Source organism: Centroberyx affinis, unplaced genomic scaffold, assembly GCF_046629955.1.
Source record: "Centroberyx affinis isolate AG114_WGS23_722 - 3 ecotype Tasmania unplaced genomic scaffold, CSIRO-AGI_Caff_v1 ptg000812l_1, whole genome shotgun sequence".
Classification (NCBI taxonomy): domain Eukaryota; kingdom Metazoa; phylum Chordata; class Actinopteri; order Beryciformes; family Berycidae; genus Centroberyx; species Centroberyx affinis.
Window position 1 is genome coordinate 85,640 of NW_027279414.1, and position 20,110 is coordinate 105,749.

A 20,110-nucleotide genomic window follows, 5' to 3' on the forward strand; every position below is an offset into this window, starting at 1 on the left:
CTCAGGCAGAACATGAAGGGAAGACTCCTAATTATACTTCTCTGTGTTTAATCTCCTCACGTCTGCTGCTTTGGAAGTTTGCTGCCCTGCATAATTGGTTCGTGTTTGTGTGTGTGTGTGTGTGTGTGTGTGTGTGTGTGTGTGTTAGGGATGGGAGGATATAAGATTTTATCTTTTATCGCGATAAAACACTCAAGATAATTTTATCTTGGTGAATTTCCATTATCGGGATAATCGTGAATATCCTCACATGAGCGTGAATACCCTCAAAACAAGTTATTCATTTACTGTGCATTTACAACACATAACTAATTGAACCATGTGAATGATTGGATATCAGGTTGATAGGTAGATTCTTTTTATTAATGGATTTTTCTTCTCTTATTGTGATTACCTGCTGGGTGTTGGCGAGAGTCTGAATCGGTCCTTGTTTGTTTTTCACTAAAAAGGATGTTCACAAAAAAAGATATGTGTCCTATGATGCAATAAAAATATTTATTTCAAATATGTAAGGTAAAGTGATTCCAGTATGTTTTAGTGCCATTTTAAGAGTTTTAAGCATATTTTGATGATTATCGGGATACTATCGTGAATCGCAATTATTTTGGCCAGGATAATCGTGACATGAAATTTTCATATCGTCCCATGCCTAGTGTGTGTGTGTGTGTGTATGTGCATATATGCATGCTATATTCAAATTCAACTTACCACCAGTCTCGCCTGGTTCTTTCCTGGTTAGTTTACATCTAGCATGTTTCAGTCTGTCCAGCTAAATGATGATTACTCAGGACATTCTCTTTAATAATACCTTTATTAGACAGTGAAAAGACAGGAAAGACTGGAAGAGAGAGGGAATGACATGTGACAAAGGCCGCGGGTCAGATTCAAACCCAGGACGTTGTGGTTACATGGTATGCACCTCAGACCACTGAGCCACCAGGACGCCCCGACAGAAGCATGGAGGCCCTCAGGGTTCAATGCTCGGGCCACTTTTTTTTTGTATTTTACTCCAGCATTTACAAGCAATACAAACCTTTTAAAAAGCAACTGTATTTTTTTTGTGTGTGTGTACATCTGTTCGACCATGGACTCATGTGTTTTTTGAAAGGGGGGGGGTGGGTCAGTGGCCCATGAAATCCCTGAGAGTCTGGGCTGTAAAGCTGGATCTGGTCATAGCCTGGGGGCCAGTCAGGCGATTGCTTTGACCACTCAGTTGTGAAAGAAAAGGGAGGAAGACTGAGAGACGCGGAGAGAGATCTGGTGTAGGAAATGTAGAAAAGGGGTGAGAGAGCGAAAACACGTGAACGCTATCTTAGCACTAGTTCCATGCTTGCTAGCTGTGAGAGTCTTGGCTAACAAGCCGTCAAGTTTTAAAAAGTGACCTGAAAATATAACTATGAAAAATAAAATAAAATCAGCAATAACAGCTCACTACTACAAGTTAGCAACTAACATTACTACCGTATTTCCTCTAATATTGGTCCGGGCCTTTATTTACCTCACCTGCAGAGGGTACCAGGCCTTTATTGGAAGCAGGCTTATATTAGAGACAGGCCTTTATTTCTAATTCCCTCTGTATGATAAGTATATTTGCTCATATTTTAGTACGAACCCTGCTTGTTTTCTGATCTGCTTCTGTTGGTGTTCGTTAGGTAGCCGTTTTTTTGTTGCAATGCATTACCGATAATTACGGTAATCGACGACGGCACGCTCCAGAGACTGAGGCCAAGGCCGAGCCATCTTGTGGCATACTGCCATCTTGTGGCACTTGTACGTTACTACAAACTACAGTTACATTATATAACAGGCACCAGGAGTTTACCGGTATCCACCGTTGTTTTTTCCTTTGTTTTTTTCCCCGGCCTGTATTTGGGGCCGGCCTTTATTTGTTCGTGTCGACCACAGCCCCGGCCATTATCGGAGACCCGGCTTTTAATTGACTACCGGCCACTATTAGAGGAAATACGGTACTAACATTCACTTAGCAAGGCCTGCTATGCTAACGTTACATCCTCATTCCTCAACAGGGGATTAAGCCCATTTACAATGAAGTCAACACAACAATATGCAAAGAAATGTGAAATAGAAAAATCAGTAACACTTTACTATAAGGGTACACTAAGTTAAGGGTTAGTTAATGCTTAATAAGAGTTAGTTAATGCTTAACAAGCATTAACTAACCCTTAATTAACAGTTAACTAATGTGTAATTTACTAATGGTGTTCATGTTAATTAAGGTATTAATTTATACATTATTTAATAGTTTATAAAGATGACTATAACATAATGTATAAATTAATACCTTAGTTAACATGAACACCATTAGTAAATGTTTACCAGACACATTAGTTAACTGTTAATTAAGGGTTAGTAACCCTTAATTTATGTACCCTTATTGTAAAGCGTTACCGAAAAATCTATCTTACAACGCAGCTGCAATGTAAAGGTTACTCCCACATTTCATGGAGGACCTAATGAAAATACTACAGTCTCTTAAACGCATCAGAACATGGAGATGCTGGCCCTTCTGGCCCTGGTCAAGCTTCACTGTGTCAGGATGGAACCAAAGAAGCAGCCGTCCCAAACAAACTGTCCCCCAGGGAAATCTTTGCTAAGATAGCAAAGATTTAAACCCTACCTACCTTGGGTTAGCACTTCATTCCTTTACCCAGCGGGGTTTATGGTGCTATTCCAGATGTAAATTATGTGTTACATTATAAACATGTGTGGCTGAGGGCAAATAAGAGTATTAGAAGTGGTAGTACTGTTGCATTTACTTGAGTATGTACAATGGATATGGTATGGCTTAGGCCTTGGGTGTAGACTAAAAATATTCCTGCTAATCCCCCAGGTTTAAGGAAGTAAAGAAGGACATTTGAGTAGAAGTGTGTCCTGTCACGCACCTCTGACAGCTTACTAATAGAAAACAAATGCCAAAGCTGCACTGACCGCAGAACATGCAACCTCCAGTTTTGTTTATGAAAATTAACTTGCTTTTGTCTGAAGGTTACGTAGGCTGAGTCTCTCTCTCTCTGTGTCTAGATGTGTTTACATGAACATGATTGTCCATATTATTAGGTCTTATTCAGGTTAAGCTGTTTATATGAACCTTTGATACCCTGTGATTAAGCCTCCCTGTTGCCATGAATAAACCAGTTAACAGAATATTCCCCTTCCCTCTTTGACTGAGCAATTAATTCTGTATTAGAATTACTTCTAATACAGGTGAATGACTCTGGAAGTCCAAACTGAACAGTCAACTCTCTTTATCTGTCAGTTCAATTTTTTTGGACCAATGGTTTTTATACCACTCTGCTTTAACATGAAGGCAGGACTTCTCCCTTTACTTGCAAAGGAATGACAGATAGCAGCATATGAGCATACAATGTTCATTATTGTTTTTTTTCCCCTCTCATAATCCATATTTGCTCTAACCTTCTCAAATGTCACTTCCTGAGTTTCGGGTGCATCCAGACTGGCAACATTATTTCTGCTGCTGCAGATGAGGTCAGTGTGCTGAGGTGGCTGCTAACCCTGCGACATGTTCAACACAAACCCCCTGTTGTTCAAAGACAAGTGTGGATGTATTGACATGAATGGCATGACAGGCTAATAACAGGCTGCAAGAACCTAGACCAGAGAGTGGATTTGTCCCATCTCTTGAATGGGTTTAAGTAGAACATGAAACAAGATCAGAATACCCTACTTCATCAGAGGCTGATGAAAAAAATGAAAAATGAGATAGGGAATCACCTGATTACAGTCATATAAGCCAATCGCATGATAGTATTCTTTACCCCCTTTTTTTTCCTTTTTTCTTATAGACCAGTGATTCTCAACCTTTTTCATAATCAAGGACCCCTAATTTTGTCCACATTAGAGCCACGGACCCCCATTTGATGAGATTTTGTCCCAAATCTGAGCATATTTTTATTGCTAGATATGATTTTGTCCAGAATTCCATGACTGTCTGTATTGTAGGTAGAGATATAACAGTGAAACTATGATCAAAACAGTCATTCTTCTACATTCTCTAACTGTGTTGAAATAATGCTGAAATTTAACAATTCATCAATTTGCTGGGGACTCCCTGGAACCCCCTCAAGGACCCCTGGTGGTCCCCGGACCCCACGTTGAGAACCACTGTCTCAGATTGTCTGATGTAAGAACTCTCTGACTTAGACTCCTCTGGCTCGTCTCATTTGCTTGCCATGCAAACAGAGGAGGCTCAGTTCAGTATGACAAATCCATATGGCTGCGAAAGCTTTTTCGACGGGTACATGAACGATCTGTTTAACATGACAACTCTTTTATTACACTTTCCGGGCGTCAAACAGGGGGAGGGCAGGGCACAGAGGGAGTGAGCAAACATAATTAAGTGGCAATTAACTGGGGGCTGTAGACATAATGACTGATCTTTTTGTGGGGCTTTTGGCGTCAGTGTCTCTTTGCTTTGTGAGACCCACCCAGCGTATACAAGATAATTGTGTTGCTTTCTTTCAGAGGGAGGATTAATGGATATCAGAGGCAACAGCAAACTATGCATCTGCCCTGATAACAGAATTAGAAGATGCAAATGCAGTGTGTCTATCCAATACGGCTGTTTTTGGGGTGTGCCCACCTTCTTAAAAGAATAGTTCACCCAAAAATGAAAATTCTGTCATCATCTACTCACCCTCATGCCAAATGAAACACAGGTGAAATTTGTTAGTCCATATAACACACAGGGAGGTTGCCAGCACAACTTGGTAGCAGCCTTCTCCAAAACAACTGAAGTCAATGGGGACCTGTTCTTTAGAGCTCCAAAACAAAAACAGCCAAACAATCACACTGTGAATAGAAAGACCTATACACCATTATTTGTTGCAAATCAATCAGCTGTAGTTAAGATTTGCACTAAATGATGGTGTAAATATACTGTAGGTCTTTTTGGAACTCTGAAGAACTGGTCCCCACTGACTTCAGTTGTTTTGGAGAAGGCTGCTATGGCGTTGTGCTGCAGCCTCCCTGTGTGTTATATGGACAAACTTCACCTGTGTTTCAACTGGCATGAGGGGGAGGAGATGATGACAGAATTTTCATTTTTGGGTGAACTATTCCTTTAATATCAAATAAAATCAAAGATACAGACTTACCGTGTGTACAAATGTGTCTCAAAGCTCAATTCTTTTTGTATGATATACTTCAGTGTAATCTAATTTGAGAAATGAACTCCTCTGATTTCATACTTTTGATGAACAGTCAGTTTCAGGCAGCATCCTCCCATAATATTGCCACTGTGTGTCAGACTGAATTCAAAGCTAGAAGAGTAACATTAACAAGCATTCCACTGTCGGAATAAAATGATAGGGGAAGTAGCGGGCACCCTGCTGTGTACCCCAACGTTTAGCTGAGGGTGACCCGGCGCTAACTTCTGTCTTACTGGATGCCAATTACAACCATGAAGAAGAGCAGACAGGGTTCTTCTTCTTCTCTGGTGAAAGACTAAAGCAGGACCGCCTGCAGATGTCCTGGAACCACCTACGCAGATCCCAAAGTCTGAGCGGAAAGTCTTTGAACGTAGGCTCAGGAGATGAAACGCGCTCCGTGATGGATGTTCCCTGAGAAATGCTTTTAATGATTTTTTGGTTGTTTTGCGTTTTGAAGCTCCTCGGTCCCGTTGTACACAATATTCAGCCTGGGAGTGCGAAAGGAAGTTTGCGTCTGCTCGCAGCATAAGGAAACTGTTAAAATATGAATAATAAAGGAGAGCTTTTCATTGAAATATTCATACAGCAGACATGATAGGGGCATCCCTTAAGACTCCTGTGATGCATCATCCAGAGGTATTACATAATTCCAAAGAGTTCAGGGGAAGGCTCTTTTTCCTCTTGGCTTTTGCACAACTGCAACCAACGCCTCCTACCTGTTTGGGATCACTTTAAGGAGGTGTATATTTCAGGTCCCTGTAGGGGTATTACGGAATGCAAATGTGCGTTCGCAGCAGCCAGGTTGCCATAGAAACAATCCCTTTTGTCAATAAAAAACGTCTCGCACCTTTGAAATATGGTTAGAGGGGTGCAACGTCTGACAAAGTACGCTTATATAACCAGACACCGAAGGAAGTGTAGTTTCTAGCATGGCAGGGCTCCGCGGGGGAACGCGACTGGCTAACAACAAAGGCGAATGATTGTTGATTTCATCTGCAGGCACTGGACAGCTAATCAATAATTTACAGGGGAGGCGTGAAATCAGTTTCCTCATCCTTCCATCTGAAAACTGTTGCTTCTCTTTCTCACTCACCAGTACACATATACATACACAGGAATGCCACCCTAACTAGCATAAGTACCTGCATATCAATTAGTTGTACACTATTTTCATTACGTACAGATAAATAAAATTAGCTCACTCTGAACCTACTTTTTCAAATAACTTATACTTCTAAATGTAATGGTTTGTGCAACGGTTTGGGAAACAGTTGTTCTCAAGTCTAGTAATTTCTTAGTGGACAATGATTGATGTTGGCCCATGACTAACTTCATGCTGAGCTGTTAAACCTGGTTCTAAACACTTATAATACAGCTATAAAGAAAGGATTTTAGTGGCTAATGTCAAGCTTAACTGTGTGTGGCACGTCCCTGATTGGATGGAAAGTAAACTGATAGATAAGATGTGGACCAATCGCAATCTCTGCAGCTGAGGTTGCTCCTCCAACTTATCTGTAGGAAATGTTAATAAGTAATGGAACACGAGGAGAGAGATAAAGAGTTATTTGAGTTTCAAAACAGACTGGGGACGTCTTCGAAACTTCAAGTAACGCTTTTGGAATCCAGACAGCCTGCTTTAGTTTCTCACTCAAACCTCAAATGTAGATAAGCAGCAGATACTAACACAATTGGCAGAGAGTATGCCACTGATTGTTTTTGCTTTAGTAGGCAGACAGGATCCTACACTGACATTTACTCTCCTACATACAGATCTGGTAAGGCTGGCTAGACATAGTGACAAGCTGGAATCTAGACCCAGATATGACCGGTAATCTAGGCTCAATCAAATGGGTCAAGAGGGTCCTATGGGAGGCAAGACCTCTGGAAGGGGATAGAGCTGGACCAATAGATATCCTCCTGTGGAGTAAGCAGCAGCATCCCCTTGGGACATCACTGCTGACCACATCCATCAGGACTGCTGGCCTATCTCAGGGAAAGATTTCTCCGAGGGCATGGTAGAAACCACTACAGACTAAGTGGGTCATCTGGCATGGACTGAACCAGGGCCAAATTCTTTCAAAGGGCCTCTTTTCCTTGTATCGTCCTTTTATGGTTGCACAAGGGAAAAAAGTTCTTATCCATACAAAGTAGTCAGCATGTGTGTGTATTCAGTGGTCAGTGGCCAATGGTAAGTGCTTTGTGTTCAGCACTTGCCCTTGGCCTAGCTTGAACCACAAACTCTCAATCTACAATCCACTTGGTATCCAATTTGAAAAAGATGCATGTAACAACGCATTATGTAATAACACCGCATTATGTAATAACTCAACAAAATGTAATAGATTTTCACTTCATTATGTAATAACACCCGCATTTTGTAATAATCTGCAGCATTTAGTAATACACAGCCTGAACGCAATATGTAATAAATTTCCCTGAATTTTGTAATAAATTATTACATATTGCGGTGGTTATTACAAAATGCGGGAGTTGCACTTTTTTATGATGAAAATGTAATAATACAGTGCATTATGTAATAACCAACCAAAATGGATGTCTTCATCTGTACACGTTATATTTTTAACAATTAAGCTAAATTAAACTTCCCAAATATTAAATTAGACCGGCGTTATAGTTGACTCTGATCTTAGTCTAAATAGCCACATAAAAGCAGTAACAAGATCAGCTTTTTATCATCTTACAAATACAGGTAAACTCAGGGACTTCATGTCAAAAGCCGACCTGGGAAAAACTCATTCACGCTTTTATTTCTAGCAGACTACTGCAATGGTCTTTTGACAGAGTTCCCCAAAAAGACCATCAAATTTATTACATATTGCGTTCAGGCTGTGTATTACAAAATGCGGCAGATTATTACAAAATGCGGCAGATTATTACAAAATGCGGGTGTTATTACGTAATGAAGTGAAAATTTATTACATTTTGTCAAGTTATTACATAATGCGGTGTTATTACATAATGCGTTGTTACACATGCATTTCAAGTGTTGAAGCGCTGGGTTGTCAATTTAGGAGCAAGTTTAGCTAAATTCACTAAAAGCCAACAAATCTATTAACAGCCACAGCAAATGTTACACCTTACACAAGTGTCCTTGAGCAAGACGCTGAATTCCTAAGATCTGCTAACAACTTGGTTCTTTGTATTAACATAAGAACATCATGATTACATACTTTGAAAAGGATTTAAAGGTCAGCAGATGGATGACCTTTTCAAAATGACAGTTGAATAATATTTTGCACCAACCAGCTGAAGCTACCACTGCAAAATGAAAGCTTCTGCTACAGCAGAGGAATCTCTCAGAATGATTTTTCGATGAGGAAATAATTGAATGCTTTATTGCATTCCATTAGCGTGGGCGGGTGTAGCTCCATCAAAACATAAAAGGCTTTAGTTAAAACATATAATGCTTTAGCTTCTTCAAACATGGAAAAATGGGGAAAATGCGAGTCTCTGTCATCTTCCAAGAGAACTGTGGTGCGGTTCGTTAGAAGTGAGAACGTAATCTGAACCAACTACAGGAAACGACCCCAAAACACAAGGGTTTATGGGTATAAGGAGACAGATGTTGACATCTGATGGTCAGCAGTTTCATGCTTGGAAAGCCTAGGATGAACAAAATGAAGCGAGGGCAAACCGCAGTCTGGACTGATGCTCATATTCAGCTATTCCTTCATATGTGCTTAACTGAGAAGAGGAGAAGGGGAATTACAGCAAAGAGCACAGACAAGTCCATCATGCCTAGCTGAAGTTACAGGAACTGGGATTGGATTTGTTTTGACTCTCCCCACTGCCAAAATTTCTGTCCAATAAACAAGCTACTTGTGAGTCATGTGACTTTTGTTTACAAGCCCTGGTTCCCTTGTAATTAGGCAGTGTGAACCCTAACAAAACAAATGCAACAAAGTAAACCTTTCCACTGTGTTCAGAGCAAAGAAAATAAACTGTAGGAGTCATCACACACTCACAAGCGTGACAAAACCTAGGGGAATTCAACCATGTCTGTGTTTGTGTGAGGGTAAAGAAAATGTTTAAAGATCTTTTGACTCTGATCATTGAGCTCCTTCTCCCTGACTGGAGAGACAGCACACTGAAAAAAACGGGAGAACAAAACACAAGGGGGGGACAATGGCTGATTGATCCCTCAAATCAAATCGGAGAGAGCGTCTTTGAGGACGCTCCCGTTTGAATCGTTTGAAAGAGCCCAACACGAGGCGCGTTGGCTGATGTCGGCCCGCATCAAACATCTCCCGGATCCCAACAGATCAGAGAAACAAGCAGCTTCTCGAAGGAAGCTCACTGGTATGATTAAACTGATAAGCTTCCACAATGCCAGAGGATAAAAAGCAATCGCAGCTCCTGTGACTAAGACCAAAGCAATAAATCTTGCTTACTTACTTACTTCCAAGGAATGAGACTGCATTTATCATTCATTAAGTGCTATGGTAATGTTAAGCATTTTCTTCGCTCCTTTTAAACTGCTGCTCTTCCCTTGAACTTCCATCACAGATTGAAATATATGACTACAGGGAGAAAAGGGGTCAAAGCAGGAGAGAAAGCAATAACACATCAGGCCGAAGCGTCCGGAAACCGAAAGCAATCCCTCGTGGGTGGGTGGTTTTTCTTGGAGCGGTCATATCTGCTCGGCGAATGCCCTGGGGGTTGCGGGTCAAAGTGAAAGTATCACCTCTTGGAGACAACATTGCTTTTAATAACAGCCTGCGGCGAGGCACAGGCTCTGTGTTGTCACTGCCGCTATCCCTTAAGAAGGCGACTCCCCCCTTCAGCGGGCCGTTTGTGCCGCGCCATTTCTCTGGCCAAGCAGTAGAAGCACCTGCATCTAATAAAAAGCAGGCCTTTCAGACCGGTTATAGACCTCAAGACAAAGAGTGAGCTCACCCAGGCTTACATCACCTCTCAGTAGAGAGTTTATCTGACAATATAACCACTGACCTTTTAAAAAAGAGCTGTGGTATTTTTAGAGGGAGGGAAATGGGCATGGCTTCACGAGAGGAGAACTTTTCAAGACGTGTTTTAGCTCTTTCTGGGCACTTACCAAGCAATTACTTGGAACACTAAAGCCAGTGGGAGTGGGTTAAAGCTGCACTACAGGCAAGAGATACAGTAGTTATGTAAAAATGCACCAGCCTAAATCACAAAGTGGGGCTGCAAGAGAGAAGACTGTCCCAACCCTACTAATTGAGACACTGTAGATTTGCCATATTTGCCTGCATAAAAATCTGATCGAGTATGTACACTTCTCCATCCACAGGTAGTGACGAATTGAAACTTAAGAGTGAAGCACAAACTGTCTCCTAAATAGTAGTGAGTGAGCGCTCCATCCAGAGAAAGCCGGACTCACCAACCTTACATCTTTGGCATCCTTCGGTATAAGGCATCACCTTTGTTGTGTGCAGTTTACTGATATCACGTTGAAGTTCAAACACTTCTCAAACGGTTACCTCTTGCAGCCATTTGGAGCCGTCAATGCGCAAAATTGCCAAGTGCAGCTTTGACGGAGTGGATACACTTCATCTTCAAAGTGGAGACAAAGATGCAGAACTCTTGACATTGTACTTGTAAGCACAGTTAGATGAAGAGTACCGAGTGTTAAGTGTGCTTCAGTGTGGGCTGAATTGGATCCGGAACAGTTCCAGATGATGAAAGAGGAACGTCCTTGCAAGCACCTGGTTCCTGTGGAGGAGGTGATGTGAGTTGAATGGTGTCACTCCACAGCCAGGCATTCGCAGATGAACCCTTTTAAGGAATTATGCTACACAGATTCTGCTGCAGTTATTCTTACTCTATGAAGTCATTTCAGCAGTTCCAAGGTAGTCTGAAACATGATATATTCTTGAACACTACACTGTCACTGCCCACATCTTAAACTGGCAGATCAGTTACAGTGTTTTTTCAACTTCAACTCAAACATTGCAATTCTAGGAATCTATAAGAGAGCATTCTTTTATATATATATCATGATATACAGTATGTACAACAGTTATGTATTACAATTATGTATTCTGCAGGTAGGCGGCCACTGAAAGCAGCCAAGATAAGGTGCAGATCTGGCAACAACGTTAGATTACATTTAGTTTACGTAACAGCTATGCCAAACAACTGCTAGCTCTTACCAGCCTTCGCCTTATTTAATTTACGTCATACTCTGGGTGGGAAACAGCATGCAGAAGACAGTATGGCTGGGCGATAATTCAATATTAACATTTATCGTCTTTCAGTGGAATCATATCGTGATGATATGAAGATATTTTAATATCGTGACACACATTTCTACTGTCTAAATTGATGATGACAAGCAAATTTTACTTAAAAACTCTGATAAAATGAGGTATGGTAGGAATATTATTTGAAAATTTCAGTTTTGTTTGACACCACACCTCCACACATCACCAGGTTCGGTTCAATGAGATGAACATTCATTTGATTATTTAACGTGATTTTGCATACATGAACCATACCGTGATATATATTGATATCGAGAAAAATCCTTATGATTATCATGATATTGATTTCAACCATATCGCCCAGCCCTAGAAGACAGTAAAGCAACTATATCAGAACATACACCAAAATTATCCTTTGATATTGTCAAGATAGGCAGAGCTGGAGAAGGTCCAAATCAAAGACTATAGAGCAACTGGACTGAAGGGAATCCGTAACGTTAGCTAAAGTTAGCGGTCTACTTCATTTATCTTGACACCAACAAGGTCTAACTGTGTTCTAAAACTCGTAGCCAACAACTAGCTTTAACAGTAGCAGTTAACCAGCTAATCACCTGACACTAACATTAGCTAGCAAACACAGCTAGCATAAACAATTTAACTGTAAAAGAAGCACCAGTGAATATGAAGCATAATTAAAACAACTAGTACCAGCAAAGATGTCGGGGCGTCTGTCAGCCATCTTTGATTCCGTTACAATAGAGATTTTGGGTATACTTGTCTTTAACTACATTTTAAAGATTATTTGTGCATAAAAATGTAGCACGTGCCAGCACAGTTAAAGTAGACAAGTGAAGGATTACATACTGTTTGGTAGGGCTGAACGATTTTGAAAATATATCTAATTGCGATTATTTTGACTGATATTGCAATTGCGATATGATTTGCGATATTAGAGTGAATGATAATTTTTACATCATTATTCTCATTTTCATTGAAAGACGTATTAAAATGATTATGGTGTGATTTTTGCCGGGATCTGTACCAAACAAAGATGTTTTCTTAAGTCTGTAGAATATGATGTGTAGGCCAGGACATCTCTGCAGCACCACAATATTTACTTTAAAATGCTATTTTGACACATTTCACCTTTAACAAATATTGCGCCTCCTGCGATTTGAAAATTGCAGGAGGCCATATTGCGATTTCGATAAAATTAAGTGAATTTCAACAGTTTTTTCATTATAGACGTCTCCGACTTTTGTTGGGAGAACTCTTAATGGAGCAGCACAGCACCCTTGGGAGAGACAACAACCAATATGACCAAAGGGTCCTGTATCAGGGCTAATCCCGAGTACGTAATGGTGGTAATCAAATAGGCCATCATATAAATGAGGCAAATTCCCACACAACCGCCCACCCACATGGACTGAGAGGAGTCATGCATGCACCTTAGAGAACAGGGCCGATGGACAGAAATAGATGTTAAACAATACTAAAGCTCCACAGGGCCATGCTCTGAACCTGTGGGAAGGCAATCCTCTGCTAATGAGGGAGGTGGAGCAGAGGATGAAAGAAGAGGCCCTCAGTCTCTTGCACATGTCATATCTCTGCAAGAAATGTACTGTAAGTGGCGAGTTCACGTGACTCTAATTCTGCTTCTGGTGAGAGAGAAAGAGAGGGAGAGAGAGGCACAGCTGCTTTGTCTCAGCAAATTAATATTGCATATAAAGTCTGAAGTTGGGATGTAAAAACCCGGTGCAGGCAGATTACTGTTGCATGAAATCCTCTGATTTTATTGGAAGAGATTACTTCTTTACAGCTTTGTAAGAACAGATACTGTAATAACTGCTAGATAATGTAATAACAGGTCAAAATGTAATAAGAATTTCCCGTTTAAATGGGTTGAAATTGTAATAAAATCTGTTAATGTAATGAATTATATCACATTATTACATGAATTGGCAATTATTACTTCAAAATATATTTCAACTTCAACTCAAGTTGTCATTATTACATCATTTTTCAGTATTATTATTTCATCATCTGTTAAAGATAGGCACCCCTTATGAAGTAATAATCTCTGGTTAATGTAATAATGTGATGTTATTTCATTATCTGGGAATTTATTGAATTACCAATAGGGCTTTGGTTGCTATTTCAATATAATCGTTTATCGTCTTTCAGTGGATTCATATCGTGATGATATGGTGATTTGGGGATATTGTGACACAATTGTGCTGTCTAATTTGATAACAAGCACATTTTGCTTTGTTAATGAACATTAATTTGATTATTTAATGTGATTTTGCATATGTGAGCCATATCATGATATATATCAATATAAAAAAATCCTTATGATTATTGTGATATTGATTACAACCATATCGCCCAGCCCTAATTACCAGGTTTTATTATGTTTTCAACCAATTTAGAGGATAGTTTTTATGTATTGACAAGTTATTGACATATCCAGCAGTTATTACATTATCAGTTACAACAAGCTTTTTATAGAATCTCTGTGATAGCCTTTCTCTGCAGCAGTCTTGGATAGGGCTGAACGATTTTGGAAAAAATATCTAACTGCGATTATTTTGACTGATATTGCAATTGCGATATGATTCGCGATATTAGAGGGAATGATCATTTTTACATCATTATTCTCATTTTCATTGAAAAACGTATTAAAATGATTATGGTGTGATCTTTGCGGGGATCTGTACCAAACAAAGATGTTTTCTTAAGTCTGTAGAAGATGATGTGTAGGCCAGGACATCTCTGCAGCACCACAATATTTACTTTAAAATGCTATTTTGACACATTTCACCTTTAACAAATACTACGCCTCCTGCGATTTGAAAATTGCAGTAGGCCATATTGCAATTTCGATAAAATTTCAATTAATTGTTCAGCCCTAGTCTTGGAGTGTGTATTGCTCGGTTACTAGCCTAAATCACTAGTCTTGCATGCCTCACCAAAAAACCAGCCCCGGGGCTTCTGTGCCAAAAGAGAAAGCGCATTTGCTGCAAACCAAGCACACACATCTGAAATAGTTTAGACGCCTTAGCCCCCCGGGTGTGACTGACAATATGGAAAGGGGGGGGGGGGGGAATTCAAAAAAAGAAGAAGGGGACGGAGTAAAGAGAAGGGACCTTTTGTTGTTTCCGACACCCCCCCCCTCCTCGAACATACTCTAACCTCCAGAAAACTCATACCAGAGAGTTTGTGAGGAGGCTGAGGCACTGGGCGCACGTTCAAGAACGGCACACTCAAAAACAAGTGTGTGAGCGACGGGGGGGGGGGGGGGGGGGGGGCAGTTTCTCTCTCTCTCTCTCTCCACCGTGTGTGTGTGTGCTGTCACTGCTGTCAGACAGAAGCACGGTGGTAGAACCCCTTTTTCCTCGGCTTGTTTCAGCTCTCCTTGACACGCCGCACTTTGCTTTTATGGGGAATTACCTCACAGATAGGTTTTTTTTTTTCTCAGAATAGATCCGTGAAGTATGCTGCTGCTTCTCTCTGCCGCGCAGGACTGGACACGTACGCACTGACAGACAGACACACACACACACACACACACACACACACACACATACCGAGGGAAAAATGGGACTGAATTGTGCCAGTGACCTTTGGCTAAGGAGGGAATTTTGTCTATGAAGCAAATTTGACACGATATTGAGGAAATGCAAATCAAATTTCGCCACTTTCATTCAGCTTTTCTAATTCGCCGCCTCATACTTCGGTTGGATGGAAGATAGGGCTGGGGAATATACTGATATTATATCAATGAGACTAGAGATCGTCTTAGATTTTGGATATGGTAATATCGTGATATGGCATAAGTGTCTTTTCCTGGTTTTAAAGGCTGCATTACAGTAAAGTGATGTCATTTTCTGAACTTACCAGACTGTTCTAGCTGTTCTTATTATTTGCCTTTACCCACTTAGTCATTATATCCACACTACTGATGATTATTTATCAAAAATCTCATTGTGTAAATATTTTGTGAAAGCACCAATAGTCATCCCTACAATATTGTCGCAATATCGATATCGAGGTATTTGGTCAAAAATATCATGATATTTGATTTTGTCCGTATCGCCCAGCCCTAATGGAAGCTCAGCTAATATGTCTGATATTGACCAAGTCTCTGATGCTTCATGTGCTTCATGCGAGCTGAGCCTGTGTCCCCCCCCCCCAGCATCGATTTGACTGCAGTCCTGGTTCAACTCTGTCCTCTGGGTATAAAGTAACATAGGGGTATAAAGTAACATGCTGACTCTGTTTTTATCAGCGGTTGGGAATATGACAAGGCACTTCAGAGGGGTGTGTGTGTGTGTGTGTGTGTGTGTGGGGGGGGGATGTTACAGTATGTTTACGATCGGTTCCGAAGCAAACACTCATTTGTATGTAAGCCAGCTGAATATTGTCCCGGTGAGATGCTGGATTCTCAGACCAGCGCCCGTTAACTGCACTCTCAGAAGAGAAGCCTGCATCCCAATGAGGTGAGGGGGGGGGGGGGGGGGGGGCTCTGTGTGTGTGTGTGTGTGTGTGTGTGAGAGAGAGAGAGAAAGAGAGAGAGAGAGAGAGAGAGCAAGAAAGATGTGTGGGATGTGTGATGTGGGAACGTAAGACTCCGGGACTCCAGCAGCACTGTAATGCAGAGGATGCATTGCTCTCTCTCTCTCTCTCTCTCTCTCTCTCTCTCTCCCTCTCTCTCCCTCTCTCTCATGTGTTATGTAAGACCCTTCAGGCCATTGTTTTAAAGCTGCTCTTCCTGCTTTCATTCCCGCGAATCACGGCCTCTCCAGCCGCTCGTCAGACGGCCGAGGCTCATCCGTGAGTGTCGCAGAGAATAAGGACCGGGGGGGGGGGGGGGGGGGGGCAGCTGAAGTTCTGGCGTCTTTTCAAGAGGCCGGAAAGAAGACCGGCTTCATGGGGGAAAAGCTCAGTTTAGTGCCAAGAAAGAATGCAGAGCGCTTAGGAGAATCCACAGCCTACTCATTAGTGCACACTCAAGCTCTACACCCAGTTCATGAGGTTAAATATTTGATGTAACACTAATTAGGGATGGGACGATATATATTGAATTTCAATGTATCGCGATACAAACGTGTGACAATACGTATCGTGGGTCAGAAAAATTCATTGTGATATTAACTTTATTTTATTCTGCTGTAGTAATCACAAATGAGACGGCTTGACCATCACAGTTTCACAAGCTCTCCATCCAAATTATATTATTGTCACTTTGTAATGACATTTTTAAATTGTTGTTTACATTCTAGTGAGCCAATGGCATCGCTGGAAAGATTTGAGGCTCAGAAATAAACAAAATTCTGCACAGTCAGACTTTGTTGTCATTGAACTTAGGGCTGGGCAATATATCGATATTATATCGATATCGTGATATGAGACTACATATCGTCTTAGATTTTGGATATAATATGGTGATATGGCATAAGTGTCTTTTCCTGGTTTTAAAGGCTGCATTACAGTAAAGTGATGTCATTTTCTGAACTTACCAGACTGTTCTAGCTGTTCTATTATTTGCCTTTACCCGCTTAGTCATTATATCCACATTACTGATGATTATTTATCAAAAATCTCATTGTGTAAATATTTTGTGAAAGCACCAATAGTCATCCCTACAATATTGTCGCAATATCGATATCGAGGTATTTGGTCAAAAATATTGTGATATTTGATTTTGTCCGTATCGCCCAGCCCTAATGGAACTTTTATTTATTAGATCGTATACAATGTAGTAAGTAGCATCAAACTGATGACAGTTAGGTGAGGATAGGGACTTTTAAAGTGTCTTATCATGAAGTCAGTGCAAAAGGCTATATAGCTGCTCAGAAGCCAAAAGACAAAAAACGGAATTAGAAATTCACAGAAATATATTGTGAACACACCCAGAATAATGTCAACAAAGTGCTTGTCAACAACGAGGGCGTTTTTCTGTTTGTGTCTACGTTGTACAAGCAAAAAAATTATTCCTAAAATTATGACGATAGGTTGTTTGTTATCGTATAACCGCAACTCCAAGAGGTTAAGGAAATAAGGCATAAATATGAATGTTTTCCTGAATAACTGATTTTTGTCTCTATTGGTGCTCGTTTGCCTTACGATGATCACTGACTGGAGGTTATACTTTGCCCTCCTTTTTTATTTAACACTACATCGCTGCCTAACTATTCTTCCAGCATTCTGGGCCAAAATCCGAATATTAAACAGCGCTTTGAATGGAGTGAAAGAGCAAGGCAGGCAGAGGCCCACTTGTTTATAGGCCTGTCTATATATGAACTGGGTTAGACCCGAACAAAGCTGGCATTCTTACCGCACTCATTAAATCAATTACTTCCAGTTTGCAGACCAATTGTTGTGAGTCTGCTCTTTCATGCCTTGTGGAGCCCAGTTTGGACCAATGGGGTGACACTTATCTACAGGTGACCTCCGAGTCTGGATGTTCCCACGTGGTTTACGGGTTCAGTCCAGTTCAAAAAGCAGAGCAAAGACTTGGGAATGCGTAACTATTGGTACATTCTGAGGTCATATTTTCACCTTTAGGTATAGAAGTATAGGCTAAAACAATGCTTCCCAAAGTGGGGGTGTTAGTGGAGGTATTAGGAGTAAGACACACCCCCAATGCCCAAATGCCCACCTTTGATTGAATGCAACAAGTTCACGCCCCATTTGCGGGGGGGTTGTCGCAAGGCATTCTGGGAAATGTAGGAAAGTGAGAATGAGAATGAGTAAGGATGACTGTTCTTTTTAGGTTTCACTGTTTACCTCTGCTGCAACAGGCAGTTACATAACTCTGCATGAGGTCATATCTAACAACAAACATCCTTCTACAGTGGGTTCCTTAGGGGAGTCCAAGCAAAATTTGGGGCTATGGTGCAATGAATGACCTGCTGGGGTCTTTGATGTGGGAAAGTTTGGGAACTGCCTGGGTTACTATAGGCTTATATACTGGGAAACAACCAAGAAGGAAAGCAACAGTGGAATAGATAATAAATGTCTTCTACACAAGACTAAAGTTGGACTGTGCTTCCAAACCAAAGGCATGAAGTACTATATACATGCACATGATGCTGGCCAATAATTCAATTTTATCGTTTATCGTCTTTCAGTGGAATCAAAGGGTGATGAAATGGTGATTTTGCGATATTGTGACTGTAATTCTGCTGTCAAAATGAATAACAAGCACATTTTATTTTAAAAAAAATGACAAAATAAGGGCGGAATATTAGTTGAAAATGTTCTGTTTTGTTTGACACTCTCACTCATTACCATTGATGAACATTCATTTGATTATCTAACATATGGTGATATATATCGATTGATATCGGGGAAAAAATGCTTATGATTATGGTGATATTGATTTCAGCTGATGCACTATGTACCTCACAACAAGAATATTATTTGAAAATGTTCTGTTTTCTTTGACACTCTCAATCATTACCACTGGGTTCAATGGGATGAACATCAATTTGATTATCTAACATATCGTGATATATATCGATTGATATCGGGAAAAAAATGCTTATGATTATGGTGATATTGATTTGTGTACCTCACAACAAGACAGATAACACAATATAAAGTCAAAGTCTAACAAAAATATGTATCTAATGTACAAAAATGAAAAGATGGGTTCTGAGGACAGACTGTGATCAGTTTGGGGGGAGGTGGGGGGGGGGGGGTCTATGATGTAATGCGGACCTGTTTGAGGACGTTGATATGAAAAGTTTGGGAACCTCTTGGCTTGCTGTATGCTGGGAAAACGACCAAGCACGAGCCCACAATCCCGAAGTTGGATTGTTTATAGTTGCTTTGCCAACCGAAAACCACTTTTGGGTCACTAAAGACATTCTATACACACTACACACACACACACTACACACACACACACACACACGGCCAGGCCACGCCGCTCTAACCCCAACTGTAATAAACAGCAGTAAATATCACTTATATATCCGCGCGTCGGGATGCTCCTACCTTGCAGGTTCTGGACTCGGATGTCGCTGATCTGCCCGATGAATTCCTCCCGTTCAAACCAGTCCTCCCACTCGTGTCCAGCCATCTGGACCCGCGGGGGGAAAAGTTGCAGGGGGATCCTCGGTCACGGAAGAGAGCGAGAGAGAGAGAGAGAGAGAGAGAGAGAGAGAGAGAGAGAGAGAGAGAGAGAGAGAGAGAGAGAGAGAGAGAGAAAACCTCCCCGAAGCTGCCTGTGCTGCAGCGGGATGCCTATTGTCCGGCCAGCCGACCGGGAGCCACGCAAGCCCGGGCAAAAAGAGAGAGGGACTAGCGGTGGAGGTGGAAGACAGGACGGATGATGGGAAAAAAAAAAAGCCTTAAAATGTTAGGTTTCACAGCCCGGGCATCGTTAACGTTTTTTTCCTTCACCCCCGGGGTTTTTCTTCTTTCTTTCTCCCCCCCCCCACCTCCACACTCGACCCTGCGAAGCAAAAGCAAGGCAGCTGGCAGCGGCGGACTCGAGGCTGCAGGAAAGCCCGGCGGAGAGGAGTGGAGGAGGGAACGAGGGGGAAGGAAGGAGCCGCAGCACCTGGTTGGTATTTCCGAGGTGGGATGGAGCTGCTCCAGTCAGTGCCCGCCCACCGCACGCACACACATACACAGTGAGACACACACACACACACACACACACACACACACTAGTAACCAGCAGGGATGTGGTGGCAAATAACA

At 41.3% G+C, this 20,110-nt stretch overlaps 1 protein-coding gene across 1 annotated transcript in view; it reads right to left on the reverse strand.

The window, feature by feature from the left end:
- clmna (calmin a) overlaps positions 1-19,539 on the reverse strand; it is a 43,303-nt gene extending 23,764 nt beyond the window's left edge. The window contains exon 1 of the mRNA XM_071520595.1: positions 19,400-19,539. Within this exon, the coding sequence (XP_071376696.1) occupies positions 19,400-19,484 (85 nt within the window). The 5' untranslated portion in view covers positions 19,485-19,539. The remainder of the gene's footprint in view (positions 1-19,399) is intronic.
- Between the last annotated feature and the right edge of the window lie 571 nt (positions 19,540-20,110).